This window comes from Littorina saxatilis, linkage group LG4, assembly GCF_037325665.1.
Source record: "Littorina saxatilis isolate snail1 linkage group LG4, US_GU_Lsax_2.0, whole genome shotgun sequence".
Classification (NCBI taxonomy): domain Eukaryota; kingdom Metazoa; phylum Mollusca; class Gastropoda; order Littorinimorpha; family Littorinidae; genus Littorina; species Littorina saxatilis.
In genome coordinates, this window is record NC_090248.1 from 36,796,766 (window position 1) to 36,821,395 (window position 24,630).

General features: G+C 41.6%; 1 protein-coding gene across 1 annotated transcript in view; it reads right to left on the reverse strand.

Moving 5' to 3' along the window:
* Window positions 1–371: 371 nt before the first annotated feature.
* LOC138964647 (uncharacterized) overlaps window positions 372–24,630 on the reverse strand; it is a 34,582-nt gene continuing 10,323 nt past the window's right edge. Inside the window, exons 2-3 of the mRNA XM_070336657.1 lie at window positions 5,372–5,554; window positions 372–631 (exon numbers count right to left, since the gene is read on the reverse strand). Coding sequence (XP_070192758.1) covers window positions 381–631; window positions 5,372–5,554 — 434 coding nt within the window. The 3' untranslated portion in view covers window positions 372–380. The remainder of the gene's footprint in view (window positions 632–5,371; window positions 5,555–24,630) is intronic.

A 24,630-nucleotide genomic window follows, 5' to 3' on the forward strand; every position in this document is an offset into this window, starting at 1 on the left:
TAGCGTTTAGCTGAACCACACGCATGTTTAAAGACACATGTTTACGTAGCTGCATCTAGCGTACGTGTTGTCCAAGAACACATAATCCCACAAAGACTTTATACACTGACTCACACGTACATATCGTTACTCAGATCGTCACACACACTCACAGACAGACAGACAGACAGACAGACAGACAGACAGACAGACAGACAGACAGACAGACACACACACACGACGCACAGTCACGCGGACAGACAGACAGTTAGACAAACACACACGACACAGACACACACTCACACACACACACACACACACACACACACAAACACACACAACCTCAATCCCCCCCCCCCGCCCCACACCCCATCCACTACCACCCACCCCAAACCATACTATCAAAGTATTATCCCGCTAAAAATCGACACAATCCAGAGCACAACCAAACTCCGTCCGTACGACGACCACCACCGCGACCAGCCGCAGCCACCAGCAGAGAACGAAGACACAGCAGAGTTGCAGGCGTGCGACTTGCAGGACATGAGACAGCCGTGGTACTCGTCGCCCTCGAAGATAAACGTGCCGCACGTGTTGTCAAAGCCGCTCTCCATGTCACATGACCTCACCAACAGCTCCGCCTTTGTCCTCGCTGAAACACACATGCAGATGGATGGAAGCATAGACCATTTATCCTGGACCGCCAACTTGCTCTCTCTCCGCTCTTTCTCTCTATTACGAGGTAGCGGCCTCTCGCATTTAGGGTAGGAACCTACGCTTACATGGCCTTTCAGAAATCAGGGGGATGTCATATCAGGTGTCGATTGTAAACATGGACGAAGTTGCCGAGGTAAGTTCTGAAAATGCTAAAATAAACTCAGCTAAAGTGCATATGGAACATGTTTTTCGATGAGTTTTGTTAAGTTTAGTTTGGAGTTTTGGAAAATCCAGTTCATTGTCACCTCCCATTGTCACAAATAACTGGAGCGTGCTTTCTTTTCACTGTCTTCGAATCGCTGGCCTTTCAAACCGGACGCGACGCGCCCCTGAAAGTCGAGCGTCGTCACCTCGAAGGGTCACGTGACGAGTTGGCGGTCCAGGCTATTTGGTCTATGATGGAAGGTAAGATAGATAAAATAAAAACACTTTAATTTCCATTTTTTATGAAAGAAACAATTGAAAGTCAGCAGAGACTTTCTTCCGAGATTTGTTAAAATCTCTTAGCAGAGAAAGAGAGAGAAATAAGTATCCCTTCACAGACAGCCTATTGGGAGCATCAGACCCTCCTCAAGGGGGACCGAGATTTACAGAGCAAAGTCCCTTTGTGGGGGACGTATCACAAGGTAATCTAGTCCTGAGGAGGACCATTGTTTTTATACCTAGACCAGACACGTGTTTCGACACTATTGTGTCTCATCAGTGGTCAGGTGGTACTGATGGCGAGAGTATATATATATATATATATATATATATATATATATATATATATATATAAACTGGACAGAGTTATTTCCCTTGTTCTTCCTTGCTTTTCCATATACACACTGAGGCGAGCTACATATGACTTTGTAGGCTTGCCTCAGTGATTTTATGATAACAGGAGAAAGAGTTCACTCTTCTACAACCCACACAAATTTGACAGAGTTATTTCCGAACATCGTCTATTAGAACACTGTTGGCAAATAACTTTGTCGCGTTTTTTTAATGTAATTTTGTATAAAACAATTACAATGGCGACTGTATTTTATCCAATTCTATGTGAAGAGTTGATCCCCTTGGAGTCAAGGAAAGCTGAGCTATATCCGGCTCCCTGTACTGTCACTTGTCCTTTAAGCACGCGACCAAGACGACACGACGAAGAATGAGTTTTCATGAGGTGACCGCTCGATACGATGCCCTTTTCGTTTGAAACTATAGTCATTATCCACTGAGACGCTTTTTGACGTTCTTTCACTGTAGTAGTAAATTTGATATTAAAAGTCCTACGATTTTTTGCCATTAAGGACTTGAGTTAGTTCACTGATCAGTATCTCTGAGCTATATTTAGCTCAGCTTGACTCGCATTTAAGGTGTGTATTACCATTTTAGTGCACCATATCCCTAGCTGACCAATCAGAGCTGATTGTAGGTGATCCTCTAAATATTATAACGGTCAGGCAGGGACCCCTTTTATTTATCACCGTAAAATTAAGAAAGACAAACTAAAACTTTGAACTTAAAACTTCAGGGTGACTTATTTTAAGGAGTGACAATTTTGTTTGTAACAATGAACCCCATAACGATGTTAACCCCTTCACTGCCCAACCCGTATGTAATACGTGGTCATTTTCTGTTTATCGTACGCCCATAACCGTATATCATTCGTGGGATTTGTGTCAACAACATTTCAGGACATTTCTGAAAACTAAATGGGAGGTAACCACTGTCCAAGTACTTGTAGGGGTTCTAAACACAGTTCTTTCCCATAGACCGTTCGGATAAGTTACTACCACTGTGGCAGTGAAGGGGTTAAATACCGAAAAGACAAGTTTGTCGGTGGGGATGGGTATGCAGGCACCACCCACCTTCTGAAAATGTTGTGCTCATCTCGCATAAACTTTACATGGTAAAAGTTCCGAGGAATGAAATGGAATTGCGTAACTCAGTTTACTTCAAATTAATGCTGTTTTAGGTTATTTCCTTTCTGCCTTTTGTTAATAATGAATCTGACCATTTCTAGTAGACTAGACAAAGCAAAGCAAAAGGGTTCTTGAACCTGATGTGAGAGTGTTGCGTGAGAACCTGTCAGCTGTTGATATTCAATCATAAGGTCAAGTGTGTGATTAGCTGCGATTGGCTGCATGAGGTCATGTGCATAGGGTCACACAAGCCTCGGTTCAATCCCGTCCCCGTTGGCTGTTCTGTCTAGACGTGCGTAGTGAGTCCGAATTTTATTTTGGTCGAAATAAACTGCATGGTAATAAAACCGTTATTTCTAATAATGCTGACAGTTAGCAAATGATAACAGACATGTCTCGTAAATGCCGGCTCATTTGGATATTACATTTCCTCGACATGTCTGTTATCATTTGCTAACAGTCAGCATATTAGAAACTGATAACTAATATTAACTCTTCCACAGCGCATACAATCCCCGACAGAGTTATTTCTGGAAATATTTTGTTTGTGCAGTGAAACTTCTATTTTAAGACATTTAGACCTTAAAAGAGTGCTGCCAAAGTCACTCCCCATGCCACACGAACTCATCCGTAATAGACGAATTCCGGGTTCGAAACGACCATGTGCAGTACTGTTTACATTTCCTTGTTCTGGTAGTATTCTATTTTCAACCATGTGGAAGTCATTGTATGCGTGTGTGTGCGAGTGAGTGTGCGAGCGCGTGTGAGTACTGTTGTTAGTTTAGCTTTGTTTTTGTTTTTTTCTTTTTTCCTTTTATTGTTACATGTTTGTCTACCATAATTTACCATTATTATTTTGACATTATTTCAAATTTGTTATATTAAAATCGTCCGCCAAATTTCATTTGCTTTTAAGAGTACGCTCATAAGCCTAGCTTGTTGTGCTCCATGTTCCTTATTTCATGTATGCGGTAATAGTACCAATGGAATTTATTGAATAAACTTGTTTAAACCAATTCCGGGTTGTGACAGAGTGAATACTCTTGCTTTTAATATAGTCCTGTGATATTACCCTCATGGAAATTCAGGCTACTTTCTCACTGGGGAAAGCGAGCTGCCATACAGTATAAGGTTCTTTGTATGTTTTTTGTTGTCCGATATAATCTGCTAAATCAATCAATCAATCAATCAATGAGGCTTATATCGCGCATATTCCGTGGGTACAGTTCTATAGGCGCTCAGCAGTGATGCCGTGTGAGATGAAATTTTATACGGCCAGTAAATGACTTTGCCTGTTGCCTTTACGCTCAGTAATCCATTAAAAACAAAACATAAGTGTTGAAGGATTCGGATCCAACTAAGATCCCATACGACAAGTATGAACCGGGTTCGTAGTCGCGCGGTGCTCTTCGCTAGTATCCCAGCTTCTCTATTTTTGGCTGCAATTGCCTATTTGATTGGCAGCCGAGACAGACAATTTAGGAAACACCCCCAAGATGTTCGTCCATTGACAGGCAGACTAATGGCCCTGGTACAGACGATGTCCATAAATAGCTCTTTGGATTTTCCAGGACAGTTCCATCGCATATAGCTATTTCATCTATAAAAAAAAATTGTAGCCGCTTTGGATTGAGCTTCATAGCTTAATGTACGCTCCGCCGCCCTCCTCTCTCTCCCTTTGCTCAAGAAAATATGCCCCCCCCCCCCCCCCCGCCCATGTCACCCTTATCCCCCCCCCCCCCCTCATCCCACCGACCCCCTGTTCCTCCAAAAATGAACAGTTTATTTCGTGAAACACACACACAGCCAGTCAGCCAGCAGCTGCTACACATCCAGGCAGACAGACACTAAGCTAGCCCAGCCAGACCATTATATAAGTGCACTCACTGTTAAGGTGGAGGTTAAGTCAACTAATACGTACACAAATAAAAGTTTTCAATTGCATCGTTCGTCTTCGCTTCTTGACCAGTACACTTGGTTTTGGTACCGCTGGGTTCCTAACTGAGACTCTGCACTTTCCTTTGATATAATTATAAGGCTCACTGTGTATAACTGGATCAAACACGTGATAGTCGCAAGTGAAGTAATTCGTTTTTTCCCGATTTAGGTACATATACTGTAACTAATTGGAATCTAACAGTGAGGAGGGTATCACCGCAACAGTTGGTCTACATCCTTATGTATCCGTGTTCGCATGTTTGGTTTTGATTATCTGCTAGAGGAAGTATATATTATCAAAATATTAATTATCATCAGTGGCCGCCATTTGCATTTCATACTTTCGAAAATATCTACTTTCTCTAGCAGATTATCAAAACCAAACATACGAACACGCGTAGGCCTACATAAGGATTTAGACTAACTGTTGCGGTAATACCCTCCTCACTGCCAGGTTCCAATTAGTCGCAGTATGGAAAAAAAACTAATTACTTTATTCATTAGCGACTATCAAGTGTTTGATTCTGTTATACTTAGTGAGCCTGATATCAAAGGAAATTGCAGAGTCTTAGGAACACAACAGTACCAACATCAAGCAAGAGAATAGGTCAAGGAGCAAAGACGCACGTAGGAAGCAATTGAAAACTGTGACCTTCGTACGTATAAGTTGACTTAACCTCCACCTTCATACCCTTGATCAGTACTTTGCAGGGAACTGGCCCACCCAAAGCCAGACCCAAAGCAGCTGTTAGTGGGATAGGCAGCCAGCCTCACCGACAGCCAGCAGCTGCTAGTCAGACAGACAGACAAGCATGATTCATTGATTGTGCACTCACTGTTGATACCCTTGATCTTGGTGCAGTACTTGGCGGGGAACTGGCCCACCCTATGCGTCACAGTCTGACGGCAGAACCGGTGGTAAAAGTCGCCCATGGCCGGGTGGAAGGGGTCCCTGCATCCCGGGACGCTGCCGTTGATGGAGGAGCACTTGAAGCACCCGATTCCCGCCTCCACGTGCACTGAGAACAGGGTACAGGGATTGATAATAATAATAATAATAATAATAATAATAATAATAATAATAATAATAATACAATGAGTACAAAAATACTGAGAAAAGACAAATTTCCCAACAAACAGAATGTCGAAACCGAAAGGGTTTTAACAACCTTATTGCCACGGATCAGCTTTAAACAGTCTTCAAACGACATTTGATAAAACAACAACAACAACAACAACAACAACAACAACAACAACAACAACCATAAAACAACATAAATCAACAATATTAAATACCAAAGGGACCCACAAATAAGCCAAAACAACCAATCACACCAAAAAGTAATAATAAAAAAAAGCGGCTTGTTAGCAACAAAACGACATTTTCATTTGCAGTCGAAACGAAGGAGCAAATCGCGCTTCATCAAATTCTAAGTGATCATGCTCGTTCTGGGGCCCGAAAGATCTGCCCCTCTCTCTAAGCTCCGACGATAATTCTTGCTCAGGGGCCTCGTTAAAAATGAGTAGTGTCCCCTAGCGAACCTCTTCTTTCCAAGCCATTTGTCACACTTGTCGGCACTTTGTCGGAGAGACCCTCACAGGGTCATCTCCGGAGGGAGGTTTTCATAGGACATTTTAATAAATCGAATACACGTACACAAAAGCGTGCGTGCATGCGGACGCGTATACGCACGCACACGTAAAGAAATAAACACAGGGCACTTAGTCGGAGGAACCCTAACAAAAGCTTGCGTGCATGCGGACGCGTGTGAACACGTAAAGAAATAAACACACGCGAAGAAATGAATCGGGGTCAGTTATAAAAGCTGGTTCGTGTGCAAAACGTGACTAAATTAATGTAAAAAGAATAGGCGAGAGCACACATCCCCGAGGAGCACCAACAACGTGAACACTCACGCACCAGGGCCGGACTAGGCTAAGAGGAGGGGGATTGCCAGTGGTGGTCCAGGGGGATGTTCTCCCTGACGGGGTCAAGGGGCAGAGCCCCTTGTGGGGGTCAGGGGGCTTCGCCCCCTGAAGCTGATGGGTAGGTCATATTCTGAGATAGGAAAATGGTCGCTCCTTGCATGAAACGACATAAAATAAACAATAATAAAAAATGTTTTAAATAAGTGAGGTACATGTAGGGGGGGGGGGTTGCGCAACCCCCATAACCCCCCCCCCCCCCCCCCGGTAGTCCGGCCCTGCGTACTGTGTGATCTGTCAACGAAAAATCCTTGATCTACAAAATCAACACTTACACATCTCTTGGTGTCTCAGATAGTATAGCGCTCCGCCTCCTTTGGTTATGATTCACACGTAAACAAAGACAATGTTAAGGGCAGGAGCTACCTTCAAATACACCGTTTTTCTTATCCAAGTCATTTGACCACAGCATTCATGAACAGAACTGTTTGTGTTAAAATTCGGTGTGCTTTTGCTTCAATGTATGTAGAGTAATAGTATACGATCAAAAACAAAATTGCTCTTAGATCGACTTTAACAAAAATTATTAAATGAAAAATTAGCAAAGCGTTGAATCGAAAGATGTTAGTTCACGGATGACAAGATAATTTCAACACTATTCATCAGAATGATTTGAACTTTTGCATAATTGTTTAAGACATTCTGATAGATGTTTTTTTTCGAAACGATATTCTCTAGGAAAGAGATACAAATGTTGCTTTGTGGGTAAAACAATTATGAACACTGGAATTTTTTTTTATCTCTTTAACTGTATTTCTTAGAGAAAATCTTTTAGAACAAAACATCTATCAGAATGTTTAAAAACATTCTGCAAAAGTTCAAATCATTCTGATGAATTGTTTAGTAATATCTTGTGTCATCCGTGAACTAACATGTTTTGATTCATCGCTTTGCTTATCTTTTATTTAATAATGTTTTACTAATTAAGTCAATCTAAAAGCACATTTCGTTTTTGATCATATGCTATTATTCTACATACATTGAAGCAAAAGCACACCGAATTTTAACACAAACAGTTCTGTTTCATGAATGCGGTGGTCAAATGACTTGGATAAGAGAAACGGTGTATTTGAAGGTAGCTCCTGCCCTTAAAACAAAAAAAAACAGAACAAAACAAAACACACATACACACGCACACACTTACACACACACACACACACGCACCCCCTCCCCCCACACACACATACACACAGGAACAAACAAACAAATCCGATCAAGCGCTTGGTTCTCCCCCGTTTGGGTATCGAGCACGTGCGCTACCCCCGATCTCACCCATGATAAAACCGAGGACACGGAGACAACTAAAGTCGACAGGAACGTCCACAATATCGATCCGAGTGGTTATTAGGAAGCACGACACATCACACACGGACGCGTTTTCGTGTAAAGCGCTCATTTACGTGCGTTATCTTCTCATATTGAATTGATATTCTATTACTCCCTTGATAACTATGCATTGGACACGATCCCATCAAATCGAAAATGCTAAAAGCTTCGTCGTTTGTATTATGTATGAGAAAGGCTGTCATGGGGGTGGTGAGCACGAGAAAGTGCTCAAGTAGGTGTGTCCCAAGCACTGGATGGGAGTGGTTCGAAATCTATGAAATTTAAATTCTGGCCAAACTGACCCAGCGCTTTGTTTACATTCTGCTGGGCGCTTCATCGTGCACATAACCTCAGGGAGACAGAGATGAGCAAGAAGAAGAAAAAAGTATTGTCTGAATGCTTGAACAACACTCTTGCGAAAGTATCACAATGTGATATATCAATTTAAACAAAATCTTCCCAAAAGTATACCTTAAATTGTATGTGCAGTTGCTTTATTCCCAAGTAATTCAAGCAAGTAAGGTCTTCATAACATCTAAAATTTAAAACCAAAATATGCTCACCGACCAAATTCACTTAATGTAATTAGGTCTTCATAACGTCTATTATAAAAATTAACAAAATATACTCTCATTTATTAAAGCCACCCACCCACACACACACACACACGCGCGTTCCCGATCGCACGCACACACACGCACACTCACACACACACACACGCGCGCACACAGCTACCAAAAGAATATCTACATGGTTGCACTAACACTCCGTCGCGGCCATGCAGCTGATATAACAAGTTATGCAGTTTCAACGTAGAATCCCTTTTTCACTATCATTTCCATACAGTTTCCTATACATTGTGCAAAACCATTCGAAAGCAAACATTCTGACCAATGAACGCTGCACGGAGCACGTGCCATAACTATAAAATTAATGACCGCTGTCCATGGCTGCCGCGCCGTTCCCATGTCGACCATTATGCAAATGCGGCAACTCACTCGCCCATTATGCAAATAAAGCAGTTTGCTCTTCCATTGTGGACACAAGGAAACGTACCTATGAGGGCGTATTGTCTGCTGGGGGACCGTAGAGACAGACTTTTAAAAGCTAGCTACCCACTGATGAATAATTTAACCTGCGATGTGATAGTTTCATCGCCCACTGGAGTCGAAGAAGTAATGTATCAGCTAATTTGGTTAAAGTTACATCCCTTCCCCTCCATTTTGTAAATCATCGTAGATCAGACGCTGAAACCGCCATTTTACAGATTAAATTAAAGATTGGTGCTAGCTTAAAGGCATACTAACGCACTCCCGTGTTTACAAAGTGTAGTTTGCCCACAATCGATGTCAAACGCACCATAAGACCATATCTGCCGTGTGCTGACAAAACCGAGTAAGTCCATTTTTTTCAAAAATGATATTTTTTGTTCATCAAAGCTTAGAAATTAAGGCGCACCTTATGTGTAAATTGTGACTTTGTGAAATAAATAGATAAGGAGATATACAAAAGTAAGTCCACACCTTAAAAACTGTTTAAAGTACATCTGCCATGTGCTGACAAAACCGAGTAAGTCCATTTTTTCCCCAAAATGATATCTTTTTGTTCATCAAAACTAAGAAATCAAGAAGCAGCCTGTGTGTAAATTTTGACTTTGTAAAATAACTAGATAAGGAGATATAGAAAAGTAAGTCCACAACTTCAAACATTTCTCAAAAAACATTACATGTCAATTTGCTGGTAAAACCAAGTAAGTCCATCCACCAATCACAAGAACCTTTATGACGCTATAACCAATCAGAATGCAATGTTTTTGCCAGTATGACGTCAAAGTCAATACGAATATTCTTGCGGCATTTTACTTGTTAGCAGGGGTGCTAGATTTGGTGCAAGCATGGCTGCTAAAGAAGAAGTGTTGTCAAGATAAATGACAAAACAGTGAAAATAACGTTAACATTACGAATTTGCACAAGATGGAGAGAGAGAGAGAGAGAGAGAGAGAGAGAGAGAGAGAGAGAGAGAGAGAGAGAGAGAGAGAGAGAGAGAGAGAGAGACAGAGAGAGAGAGACTAAACAGGGAGAGAGAGACTAAACAGGGAGAGAGTGAGAGAGGGGAAAGAAATCAGGGTCGAGGGGGGGGGGAGGATGGAGGGAGAGAGAGAAACAAAGGGAAAGAGGAATTAGGGAGGGAGGAAGAGAGTAAGAGGGAGAGAGATAGCGAGAGAGGTAGGGAGGGATAGAAAGAGAGATGGAGGGAGGAAAAGAGAGATATAGGGAGGGATAGAGGGAGGGAGAGAGAGAGAGAGACAAGGATCGTCAGGATAATTATATATAGATAGAGAAGAAAAATGTTTAAAATAAAACGTCATAAGGTGACGTCATTATGTCTCGCCTTATCGAAAGAGGTCATTTGTGTGTTCTAAACTTTAAATGACGTCATTTGTCAGTTCTAAACTTAAAATGACGTATTTTCTGTATGGGTCGTCTGACAAGAATTTTAAAACTATCATTATAGGAAAATTGGGAACCCCTTGGACTTACTTGGTTTTGTCAAAACATTCATGCACACTTAAAAAGTTGGTTTTTTAGGTTGTGGACTTACTTGTTCATATCTGCTTATCTAAGCACTCTAAAAAGTAGAAATTAGCACACAAGATGCGCATTGATTTCTTCTTTTTGATGAACAAAAAATATCATTTTGAAAAAAAAAATGACTTACCAAAGCGGAAGGTCGTGGGTTCGAATCCCGGCCGCACCTGACGGGTAATTAAGGTGAAGATTTTTCCGATATCCCAGGTCAACTTACGTGCAGGCCTGCTGGTGCCTTATCACCCTTCGTGTGTACACGCAAGCACAAGACCAAGTGCGCACGGAAAAGATCGTGCAGTCCAAAGCAGAGTTTGGTGGGTTATAGAAACACGAAAATACCCAGCATGCTTTCACCGAAAACGGCGTATGGCTGCCTAAATGGTTTTGTAAAAACGGTCATCCACGTACAAATCCACTCGTGCAAAAGCACACGTGTACGTGGGAGTTTCAGCCCACGAACGCAAAAGAAGAAGAAGAAGCAGAACTAAAACGCCTTCACAAAAATTGCGTCCTCGCTGTTAAAACCCGCCAATCGCGACAGTGAATATTTCCGTACAATGTCCACACGGCACCTGAATTGCTTAATATCAATTCAAACGTAACACATCTATAAATAGATTCAGGAAACATTGACACCTGCAATAAAATCACTTTCGTGCCTGTGCTAGCATTTTAATGTCCAGAAATATTTCTTACTAACAATTTCAAGAAACCATTTTTAAGACATCAAACCCGGGTAAATAGTGTTTGATTTGAATTTCAAATAATGTGATTTAAGGCTGTAACTATAGTAGTAACCGAACCACCCAAATTAAACTTACAACAACAAAACATTACCGGAACAAAAAAACATGCTGTGTAGATTAAAACATTGTACGTGAATAATATGTATTTTACTTTTAGCAAATCACCGCAATCTGATATGCTCATCATTCTCCAAGGCACTCAAACTAACACTCACGTACACAGTCATACACAAGAACCAGCTTTTATTCTTGACTGGACATAGTCCTTAGATCAAGACTGGTTTTAATCAGAACAAACACACAAACGCACACATTGTTACAGGTTCGCTTCGAAAGTATCTGTGAGAATCGTACCGAAATGAGCCAGAGCGTTGTTTAGAGATCAAATAAGCAAAGGGAAGTAAGCGCTCTAATGTGCACACGACATGTGTTATAGAGTAAGCGAGAGTTATACGGAACGTTTCTCCTGGCACCTGAGAGAATAACGCATTGAAATGAACAAGCGACTTTCATCCTCAAAAAAAGCATTACTTTTTCTTCCAAATGTTTTGACAAAACCAAGTAAGTCCACTTGCTTAGATCTGTCACATTTTTTAGATCTGATATAATGGAAAAAAGTGACAAAACCAAGTAAGTCCACAAAATGCCCAACAAAACAAAAACCATCCATCAGATCATTATCAAACTCGGGTTGTAAACGTACATTAATGCTATTTATCTTATTATCTCTGTAGGTTGATCAAGATAATCGTCACTTTTGAGAAATGTAATAAAACAGAAAAAGTCGTTTATCTCAGAACTAGCTTCAGTGGACTTACTCGGTTTTGTCAGCACACGGCAGATATAATGACGATACGTCACCATGCGCGGACCATAATACATGCATTACAGCTTGTTCTAGCCTCTGAAAAAGTGAGGATGTCAACAAAGCCGCGGTGTTCTCTCCCTTGCATCAACGTTACATGTGTTGCCAAATCTATAAATAGGACGATCCAGATCAAAATGAAAATTCAAATATCTCAACATTTAAGGGGTCCTAGACCACAATATTTTGCAGGGAACTTAATTTAGTCTGTCTCCAGCTGTTGGTAAAGCAATTAGCGTGTATAGTCATCGAGTACATATGGCTTTAAACATACTGTTCTTAACGTGTAAACAGCTCCTATGTAAAGGGATCGAATCATCGTCATCGTTCAACTTAAAAACCAAAATCACATGTATAAACTTCACAGGACAGGTCGCAGACAAGGGAATATAAGTCACAAAGGAGTACACAACAAATGCCCAACATGTGCTGATTGGGAATGTTTTGCAGAATTAATGCCATAACTACTGGGTCAATTTACTTTATTGATCACAGACAAAATCACAGTCTGCACAGGTAGCAGCATGGCTGATGCCTTTGGGTGCAGGTTGTCTATAATAACTATTGACAATTAGTATTTCGCTTGTATTAACTAAAAGAAGACTATTTTCTATACTGACACAATCAACTAATGTAACAGTACATGGAACCTCCCGTAACGACCTCTCCCAAGAACGACCCCCTCCTTTTGCCGACCGAATTTCTCGGCATGGATCGGATGCTTTTCACACTAACCTCCCAAGAACGACGCCCTCCTTTTTCAGACGACCGACCTACCAACATAGGGTCAATAATGACTTTGACCTTTTCACCAATGAGTGTCAAAGTTCGTAATTACCGAGCACACGCGGAACACGCACGCCATTACCTAGTCACACATCAAGAGTCAGGGGTGGTAGTCTGTAGTCAGTAGTGCGTGCAAGTCCAGTGGCCTAGGCCTGCGGCTGTCATTTTCTCACCTATTGCTGTCACAATTGAAGGACTGCCCTCGAAGTAGGGGGGGGGGGGGTGATAGAAAGGGGGTGGGAGTTTGTTTTGTTTTGTTTGTTTGTTGGGTAGGGGCAGTTAGAACGACAACTCAATAATGAATTGCTGTGTACGTATTCTGAGATCTCGGGTCAATGACCCATACTTGCCAATGAGTAAGCATTACCTATGGGACGGACTCCTTCTTGTATTTCGTCTTTCCTATTCTCAGTTTGACAATGACCACATGAGACAAAGAGGCGACACAAAATGAGTGCGAAATTCAGTGTCACGCCAACTAAAGTTAACTTTTTGTATACAGCTTCACGTATATTTTCTGATTGATGATTATGTTTTGTTGGCTCCAGCGGTCGAGTACAAACCAACAATTGCAGAGATTGTAATTGTGTTCGTGTTATTTCATTGAAACAGTTTTGTAACTGGGCTTTTTCTGAGAAATGTGCTGACATTTTAGTATTATGATCTATGTTGGCTTATTGCGCTACAGGGAATCCAGGTTAGTGGTGGAAAGACCGTCTGCTCGAGTTGAAGTGATGACAGTGGCTCAACCGGAACCGCGAGTAAGTTTAAACGATATTGAACGACTTCCGCAGAAATATGGAATAATTGTGGAAATAGGGCTGTGTGAGACTATCCAATGAGATTCCCCGAATTCCCCCACGTGTCTATCAGAATAGCTCTATACGTATATATTAAACTGGAGGAAAGGTATCTTTAAGCTATGGCAAATCAATAATTTCACCTGCAACATGATGTATTTTATATCGACTGGCAGAGAAGTAACAGACCGGCTTACGTAGGAAGGGGTTGTTACAGTATTTTATCCTCTCTCTCTGTATCTCTCTCTGTCACTCTTTTTCTCTCTCCCTCTGTCTCTTTCTCTCTCTATCGGTCTTTTTTCTGTGTCTGTGTCTCTTTCTCTCCCTGTGTCTCTGTGTGTATCTGTCTGTCTGTCTGTCTGTCTGTCTGTCTCTCTCTCGCTGTCTGTCTGTCTGGCTGTCTGTTTTTCTCTCTCTCTCTGTGGCTCCTTTAGTGGGTTATTATATGTTTTGTATTTGTTTAAAGACAGGTTGTTAGACAAGGCAATGTGCCTTAAACCTTTATCCTTGTAAAATAAAGTTCGTTCGTTCTCTCTCTCTCTCTCTGTCTCTCTCTCTGTCTCTCTCTCTCTCTCTCTCTCTCTCTCTCTCTCTCTCTCTCTCTCTCTCTCTCTCTCTCTCTCGGCGGAAGTACATTTTTTACTTGTTTGTCCCGCATATAATGAGATCAAAGTTGAATTAATAGCCTCAAAATATTATCGGAACCCATCCATGTTTAGAATGTGCCAATTACTATCCTCAACAAATGGCCAAGTGGTAAGACAATTAGCAACGTATATTTACAAAGCACTACGATTTCGCACTGATTCTCTGGAAAATGCACAGTTGCAAGATGCAGGTCCATAATGTTGCTTTTTCTGCTTATTTTAAACATTGTTCGCTTGTATTATGTGTCACCAGTCTTGTTATAGACCGGATGCCTAACAAATAAAATGTCCGACTCCGACCACAGGCGGAAGGTATCGTCCACTGGACTACTACTACCACAGAAAGACTACAAGGTATGTCACTCACCTTCGAGTCTTCTGTGTTCTTGGAGTCGCTTCCTGGGGAAAAATATTGTTCAAGACGGTTTGCCTCTTCCTACAGTCTGTGTAAGGTCAAATAAAAACAGTTGAATGATTGTTTGAACTATTATGTGCCTTTAGTTTTCAGCTTCCGCCCGCTGCAGGTTGTTTTTAACCATCATTTGGACGGATCTTCTTTTGCGAGCCGCTAATCCACTTGGGGACAAATCATGTATCCGCACCGAATATGCATACCAGCGCTCATTGGTTAATAACAGGATATTCGATGATTCTTTTCATTGGTCGACTGAAATCGTCTGCATCGGTTCCGTTCGTGCAACGAAGAGTGGCAACAATATGGCAGAGGCCAACGTTATCCAAGCAGCTCTTGGGGGGCATAATTTTTCTGGAGATTGAATCAATAACAAAAACGTTAAATCTTTAAATATTGTGTTTGTTCTTGCTAAAGACTGCATCCGAAAGCAACAGGGAGACTTAGAGAGAGGTTGGAGGAGAGAGAGATAGTGAGTGATGAAGGAAGAGAAAAAGAGAGAGAGAGAGATCTGCAAAGCTTTTTTCAAATCAAAATGAACAATGCTAAGAAGGTGCTTCTGAAACATTAAAAGTGTACCAAGGAATTACCACAAACGACCCTTCACAAATACCCTTCACACGGCCTAATCAAGAAACAAAAACAAAACCAAAAAACAAACACGTACGTTCGAATAATATTGGAATAACACTAACAACAGTAACGGCGGTAACATTAAACAAGTCGCGTAAAGCGAAAATACAACATTTAGTCAAGTAGCTGTCGAACTCACAGAATGAAACTGAACGCAACGCAACGCAGCAAGACCGTATACTCGTAGCATCGTCACTCCACCGCCCGTGGCAAAGGCAGTGCCCGTGGAATTGACAAGAAGAGCGGGGTATTCGTTGCGCTGAGAAGGATAGCACGCTTTTCTGTACCTCTCTTCGTTTTAACTTTCTGAGCGTGTTTTTAATCCAAACATATCATATCTATATGTTTTTGGAATCAGGAACCGACAAGGAATAAGATGAAAGTGTTTTTAAATTGATTTCGAAAAAAACATTTGGAAAATAATCCAAACATATCATATCTATATGTTTTTGGAATCAGGAACCGACAAGGAATAAGATGAAAGTGTTTTTAAATTGATTTCGAAAAAAAAATTTGATAATAATTTTTATATATTTAATTTTCAGAGCTTGTTTTAAATCCGAATATAACATATTTATATGTTTTGGGAATCAGCAAATGATGGAGAATAAGATAAACGTAAATTGGGATCGTTTTATAAATTTTTTTTTTTTGTTTACAATTTTCAGATTTTTAATGACCAAAGTCATTAATTAATTTTTAAGCCACCAAGCTGAAATGCAATACCGAAGTCCGGGCTTCGTCGAAGATTACTTGACCAAAATTTCAACCAATTTGGTTGAAAAATGAGGGCGTGACAGTGCCGCCTCAACTTTCACGAAAAGCCGGATATGACGTCATCAAAGACATTTATCAAAAAAATGAAAAAAAAGTTCGGGGATTTCATACCCAGGAACTCTCATGTCAATTTTCATAAAGATCGGTCCAGTAGTTTAGTCTGAATCGCTCTACACACACACACAGACACACGCACATACACCACGACCCTCGTCTCGATTCCCCCCTCGATGTTAAAACATTTAGTCATAACTTGACTAAATGTAAAAAAACCACACATGCATCAACACACTATATCTACATATAATTTTGAAAAAATAATGTTTACTTTCAGCTAATTTTATAAAACGAAACAATTTAGTTTTTCGCTCGTTTCTTGTTCATTCATAAATTTAGTACTTACCCAAAAAATAACGTTTTCCTCATTTTGAATGAAGTGGCAAACGGTTCTTCACTAATACCGAAAGTGAAAACGCCCGTGGGTAGCTTCCCTTTGCTGCACAATATTTACATATGTTTTAGACCAATTAAAGGCACAGTAAGCCTCCCGTAAACCATCACAGATACGGTCAGGCTTTTACACACAGTACAAACACCCTTTCATTTAAACACTCACCGATTGAGAACATCCTAGGTGCCCTCCGTAAAGAGCGAACAATTTTCAACGAATTTATTTTTGCGTGGTTTATCTTACCCCTGAGCCATCGTGAACCCGTGTGATCCAGTTTCCCTTTTTCACAATGTAGTCGTCAGTTAGTCATTTGAATGCGACTCGATGTCAGCTTATCTACAATAGCACGTTTTTATGCACGAAACAAACGGCTGTGGTTCACAAGAACTCTAGCGATGGCTTTTGACTGTTGAGAGGAACGGCGATATGCCGCATAAACCGTCGTCTGCTACGACCCTTGCGTGACCCTGCTTCCGGGCTTTTCTTTTTTCAAACTTTCACAACTTCGAATTGCACTGATCTTGTCTTGATGAAAACACGCTGTCAATTTATTATTTAGATTTTAAAAGTTAGGTCTAGCGCAAAAACGCACCACGGTCCAAAAACTTTCTGATTATCATCGATCCACGGCTATCGCCAGTTTAAGGGAAGTAACTCATTTTTGACCTGAGTTCAGGATGGGTCCAAAAAGTGTTCGAGACAATCTGCAAAATTAATTCTTTAAAAATTGCTCGCTCTTTACGTAGGGCACCTAGGATGTTCCCGTTTGGTGAGCGTTCAAATGGAAGGGTGTTTGTACTGTGTGTAAAAGCCTGACAGTATCTGTGATGGTTTACGGGAGGCTTACTGTCCGGGCGTGATTTCCGGGATATTCATAACAGCCGTCCAGCACCAAAACGAGGCGCCATTGTTGTAAAGGGCCAAGTCCACGAAAATAAATTCTTTGAAAATGTCTCACGCTCGACAGAAAGCAGCCAGAATGTTCCCGTTCGGTGAGCGTTTAAATGGAAGTATGCTTGTACTGCATGTAGACGCTCGGGGAGCTCTGTGATGGTTTACGGGAGGCTTACTGTGCCTTTAATGAGCGCTGGTGTGCATATTCGGTGCGGATACATGATTTGTCCCCAAGTGGATTAGCGGCTCGCAAACGAAGATTCGTCCAAATGATGGTTAAAAACAACCTGCAGCGGACGGAAGCTGAAAACTAAAGGCACATAATAGTTCAAACATCATTCAACTGTATTTATTTGACCTTACACAGACTGTAAGAAGAGGCAAACCGTCTTGACTAATATTTTTCCCCAGGAAGCGACTCCAAGAACACAGAAGACTCGAAGGTGAGTGACGTACCTTGTAGTCTTTTTGTGATAGTAGTATATAGTCCAGTGGACGATACCTTTCGCCTGTGCTCCGACTCTGTCTGTCTGTCTGTTTGTCTGTCTCTCTGTCTCTGTCTCTCTCTAGAGCTCTGTCTCTCTCTCTCTGTCTCTCTCTCTCTCTCTCTGTCTCTCTCTCTCTCTCCCACCCCCCCCCTTTCTCTCTCTCTCTCTCTCTCCCCCTCTCTCTCTCTCTCTCTCTCTCGTATGGATTTCAAACTGGCAGACTACCAGCGTCACTTTCAGTATCACTGGCAACAAAAGCAACAGTAGCAACAACAGTGATTATATTTATAACAAGAACCGCAGCGCACAGAAACACAGAACGCACAGAAAAGGAAAGGACAGCGACACATAGTCCACAAATCAAAATTACCATCATTACAACACAAGCTACAGCCAAGCGAACAAAAAGACAAAAGAACACGCTGACCAAAGAGTACAGTGACAGTGGAAACAACGGGGAAAACACGTGCAGTCCGTTTCGCACGCCGTGTTCAGTTTGTCCTCGTATCGATTTCAGGCCAGTGCTTGCTGACATTTCGGGCTAGTAACCGCTGAGACCGGTGTAACACATTTTTACTCCACGAAAAATTGACTCCGTAGTAAAAATTTCGTACGAAAGTTTTACTCCGAGTACACTTGTCGTACGAAAAAAGAACTCCCCAAGGAACGAAAAAATTACTCCCTCCACAAAATGTTTACTCCCCAAATTTGTACTTCCAGTAAAAATCTCGCAGGCGAAATTGGGATGCGTGCGAAGGGATAATGCCATTATGTGATCTCGCACAAACAATTAGTCGCTACCCCTATCTCCACCCCTTCCACCACCAGGACTAACATGGGACAAGTGAGTGAAAGTTGCGTACACCTGGCGTGGGCAGTAAATTGCTCGTGTTAGGGTGGAGTAATTTATTCATTATTTATTCGTCAGGGGAGTAACATCTTCGTAGAAAATATTAACTCGGAACAAACCTGTCGTGGAGAGTAATTTCTCATGTTATGGGGGAGTATTTGTTTCGTAAAGGGAGTAACATTTTCGTACGAACTTTTTACTCCGGAGTAAAAATTTCGTGGGAGTAATTTTCTCGTGTTACACCGGGCTTTCCTTCGTCTTTCTTTCGTCGTGTCGTTTTTCTCAGGATTGCTTTGCTATTTCCGACGGTGAAGATTCCAATGAACGAAACAGTGTCTCTTCTATTTTCAGCGTAGAGAATTTGGCGAAGCACGACCTGACCCCCCCCTGATCGCGGAGAAGTCTGGATGATCTACGTGTGTGGTTGAAACTAATATTTGGCTGATGACGTTTTCTCATTTTATTTTATTTTTGGTTTAAACTTCGCTTTTTCTTTTCATACTTTTTAGATGAATTGGACACGTATTTTTTTTAGAAACCTACAAAATTGGATTCAACGTTGTAAGCATTAGAAATCAAACTTAGTCTTGCAAAAATAAATCATTGAGCTAGTTTGGGAAACATTAGCTTTTTAACTTTTAGAGAGAAAGAGACAGAGACGGCAGACAGACAGATAGTCAGAGACACAGTCAGAGACAACCAGACAGACAGATAGAGAGAGAGAGAGAGAGAGAGAGAGAGAGAGAGAGAGAGAGAGAGAGAGAGAGAGAGAGAGAGAGAGAGAGAGAGAGAGAGAGAGAGAGAGAGAGAGAGACGTCAATACCAACTATTTAATCGCAAGCTCGAATTATAATTGTGACATAATGCTCCGTAATCATATCGACAAATGAATCAATATATATGAAATCCGTTTTGATGTCTCTTTAATTACTGCTTATAAAACGGGTCAAACACAGTTCAAGAGAAAAATGTGTTGATACAGTGTGTGTGTGCTCGCGTGAGTGTGTGTGTGTGTGTGTGTGCGCGTGTGTGTGCTCGCGTGAGTGTGTGTGTGTGTGTGTGTGTGTGTGTGCGCGCGCGTGTGTGTGATCGCGTGAGTGAGTGTGTGTGTGCGCGGCGCGCGTGTGTGTGCTCGCGTGAGTGTGTGTGTGTGTGTGTGTGCGCGCGCGCGTGTATGTGCGTGTTTGAGAGAGAGAGAGAGAGAGACAGACAGAGACAGACAGACAGACAGACAGGCAGACGACCAGACAGATAGACAGACAGAAGGAAAGAGATGACAAGGATATATAACGTAGAAAGCAGACAACTGTGTTGCGTATATTATTATATATGCAAATCACATACATCTGGACACGCCTTTTTTTTTTGGGGGGGGGGGGGGGGGGGTCCAGAATTTCGAATTGTAGGCTAGTGGTTATGCTTCTACATAAGTTAATTATTCTACCTGGCATAATTTCAAACAAAGTCTAAAACGAATATTTCGCTCTGAAATCAATTTGCCAACAGTTTCTCTAGCGCGTTTAGAAATATAACTCATTTGGCTAAACAAAACAAAACAAGTCGCGTACGTGAAGCGATATAAAAACATTTAGTCAACACCACAAACCAGTCGTCGCCAAGACTACGAGATACATTTAGATAGTCTCGGCCACAGAACTTATATTATGATATATATAAGTTCTGTGGTCTCGGCTAACAATACCGAGATGGATCACGCTCGTCTCCGCGAAGCATGCGATCGTATACATGTAGTACTTACTGAACCTATTTTCTGTAATTCTGAGCACACTGTTAGAGTGAACATGACATATCTGTATATTTTTGAATTCAGAAGAAGATGAGGAATGCATTCATTGTTTAATCTGTTACTAAAAATTCGATTTTAATGACAACTTTAACAAGCATACTAACTAACTAATTTTTAAGATTTCGAGCTGAAATGCAATACCATAGTCTGGACTTTGTCGAAGATTGTTTTACAAAAATTTCAATCAATTTGGTTGAAAGGAGTGACATTGCTGCCTCAACTTTCACAAAAACACGGATATGGCGTCATCAAAGACATCTATCCAAAAAATGAAACAAGTCGCGTAAGGCGAAAATACAACATTTAGTCAAGTAGCTGTCGAACTCACAGAATGAAACTGAACGCAATGCAACGCAGCAAGACCGTATACTCGTAGCATCGTCAGTCCACCGCTCATGGCAAAGGCAGTGAAATTGACAAGAAGAGCGGGGTAGTAGTTGCGCTGAGAAGGATAGCACGCTTTTCTGTACCTCTCTTCGTTTTAACTTTCTGAGCGTGTTTTCAATCCAAACATATCATATCTATATGTTTTTGGAATCAGGAACCGACAAGAAATAAGATGAAAGTGTTTTTAAATTGATTTCCAAAATTTAATTTTGATCATAATTTTTATATTTTTAATTTTCAGAGCTTGTTTTTAATCCAAATATAACATATTTATATGTTTTTGGAATCAGAAAATGATGGAAAATAAGCTGCACGTACATTTGGATCGTTTTATAAAAAGATGTGTTTTTTTAAAATTTTCAGATTTTTAATGACCAAAGTCATTAATTAATTTTTAAGCCACCAAGCTGAAATGCAATACCGAAGTCCGGGCTTTGTCGGAAATTACTTGACCAAAATTTCAACCAATTTGGTTGAAAAATGAGAGCGTGACAGTGCCGCCTCAACTTTCACGAAAAGCCGGATATGACGTCATCAAAGACATTTATCAAAGTTCAAGATTACCTGTGTCAGTTCTTCACACAAACTGTTGAGCACAGTTCATGGCCAGCACTCATTGTAGCACGTGCATCATGGGAATGTTTTGCGCCAATCGTCTTACAAAAAAAACTTTTAAAAAAACCCGAAGCAGGTACGTTTTAGCGCAGATCTTTGTAAAACCAGTTATATGATTGGAAAGGTCATCCACTCCCCTACCATATTCAGCAAATATATTTCACATAAGGTAGTGTCTATAGGGCAAGGGCGCCTAATATGGACCGGCTCCTAACGTGGACCACCTCCGGTCCTGACACTGACCCTCTCTGGGTAGCTTTCACATGTCAAAACAATTGCGGGCGCACACACCACAAAACAGTAAGCCTCCCGTAAACCATCACAGATACTGTCAGGCTTTTACACACAGTACTATTAACACCCTTCCATTTGAACGCTCACCAAACGGGAACATCCTAGGTGCCCTACGTAAACAGCGAGCAATTTTTAAAGAATTAATTTTGCAGATTGTCTCGAACACTTTTTGGACCCATCCTGAACTCAGGTCAAAAATGAGTTACTTCCCTTCGGGTCTCATTCTCTCGATGTAAACTGGCAATAGCCGTGGATCGATGATTATCAGAATGTTTTTGGACCGTGGTGCGTTTTTGCGCTAGACCTAACTTTTAAAATCTAAATAATAAATTGACAGCTTGTTACACAAACATTTGTGACCCTCCACCACGAAATGAGTCGCATGTCACCTTTGCATGATTTTCATATTTTTACATTTTCCTAAAGAGTTTGTTATGCTCTATCCAGTGGTGAAACCCGTTTTAGAAAAGAGCGAAAACTGTTTGAGTTATAAGCCTGTGACTAAGGTGACCCTCACACTGTTACCATACACTCCCCGGACTTACATTAAGCCTAGCGCAGAACCGCGCGAGGTGACATGCGACTCATTTCGTGGTGGAGGGTCACATTTTTGCAAAAGAATTCTTTTTTCATCAAGACAAGATCAGTACAATTCGAAGTTGTGAAAGTTTGAAAAAAGAAAAGCCCGGAAGCAGGGTCACGCAAGGGTCGTAGCAGACGACGGTTTATGCATATCACCGTTCCTCTCAACAGTCAAAAGCCATCGCTAGAGTTCTTGTGAACCACAGCTGTTTGTTTCGTGCATAAAAACGTGCTATTGTAGATAAGCTCACATCGAGTAGCATTCAAATGACTAACTGACGACTACATTGTGAAAAAGGGAAACTGGATCACACGGGTTCACGATGGCTCAGGGGTAAGATAAACCACGCAAAAATAAATTCTTTGAAAATTGTTCGATCTTTACGGAGGGCACCTAGGATGTTCTCAATCAATGAGTGTTTAAATGAAAGGGTGTTTGTACTGTGTGTACTAAAAGCCTGACCGTAGGCCTATCTGTGATGGTTTACGGGAGGCTTACTGTGCCTCTAATACTGGAACTTGAATAATTGTAATCTACAACACACGTTTCACAAACGTGAGTCGGAAATATAATGAGTATTTCTAGTGTCTGACTGCTGGTATGTAACCCCCCTCAATCCCCCCCCCCCCCCCACCCTAAACGATCAGTCGGGGAACACCGGCACGGTTGGCCTAGTGGCAAAAGGCGTCCGCCCCGTGATCGGGAGGTCGTGGGTTCGAACCCCGGCCGGGTCATACCTAAGACTTTAAAATTGGCAATCTAGTGGCTGCTCCGCCTGGCGTCTGGCATTATGGGGTTAGTGCTAGGACTGGTTGGTCCGGTGTCAGAATAATGTGACTGGGTGAGACATGAAGCCTGTGCTGCGACTTCTGTCTTGTGTGTGGCGCACGTTAAATATCAAAGCAGCACCGCCCTGATATGGCCCTTCGTGGTCGGCTGGGCGTTAAGCAAACAAACAAAGTCGGGGAACAAACAACGCAAGGGAAGGCAAGTTGTATTTACACCCCCGGTATAGGGGTGTGTATAGGATTCGGTCGATGTGTTTGTGTGTTTGTGTGTTTGTGTTCGCAAGTAGATCTCAAGAATGAACGGACCGATCGTCACCAAACTTGGTGAACAGGTTCTATACATTCCTGAGACGGTCCTTACAAAAATTGGGACCAGTCAAACACACGGTTAGGGAGTTATTGGTGGATTAAAATTATACAAGGACTTATAGAGGCACACCCCCGTTGGTCAAAGGGAAATAACCATTCTCACTGCCACCAACTGAGAAGGTTATTTCTCTTTGACGGGGGTGTTTTTCCTATCGGAGGAATTTCTTGTTTTGAATATACGTGTGTCTTTAAAAATGTACAATTCAAACGGGTAGCTTTTAAAAACAATTCCAATAAGCTTTGGTTATAATCATTTAGGCAGTGTACCGTTTTTATCTTAAACCATTTTGAAGAATATTGTAAATTGAACAGGTTATGCCCAAAACCACTTGCTATCACCAAACGAGATGGTAAAGCCCGCTGTCTGAGATAAGATAAACGACGTCTTTTCTGTCACGTTACCGGTCGTTTTCCCAGCCTCTAAAACGCCCAACTTTACCGTCGACTTGACGGCGAAAGCAGTGAACGCTTGGATGGAGTCCCAGCTATTAATGCTGCGTCGCTCACAAGAAATAACGGTTTTAGGTGTGACGAAAAAAAAGAACAGGGCCCGAGTACGGTGATAAATACAAGACTTATTTTACAACCATCTGAAGAAGAAACAACTCGATATCGGGTCTTTAGCATCAGAGTATGGTATACAGTCAAACCTGTATGTACCGAAAACCCAATTCACCGACCCAAAACTGGTCGTTATAGACAGGTGGTCGCTATCAAGAGGTGGCCGCCAGGACAGGTTCCACTGTTTCGCGTTTATGCCTCTACAATCTCTAAACCTCTCGAATGGCCCACACCGATCCGTTGGTTGATTCTACAAGGTAAGTGAGTGCCTCAGAGAAGTCTCAGTTACATCAGATTCTTTTTTCGAGCAAGAAACAAAGGTATGGTCGGGAAATAAGTACCCCTTCGAAGAGCGGTCAGATTTGTCATTAGATGTCATTGACTGTACCACCGCTGAGAAGCGACAGACGAGGGTGATTTGGTTCGTCGTGGGGGTTCCTCG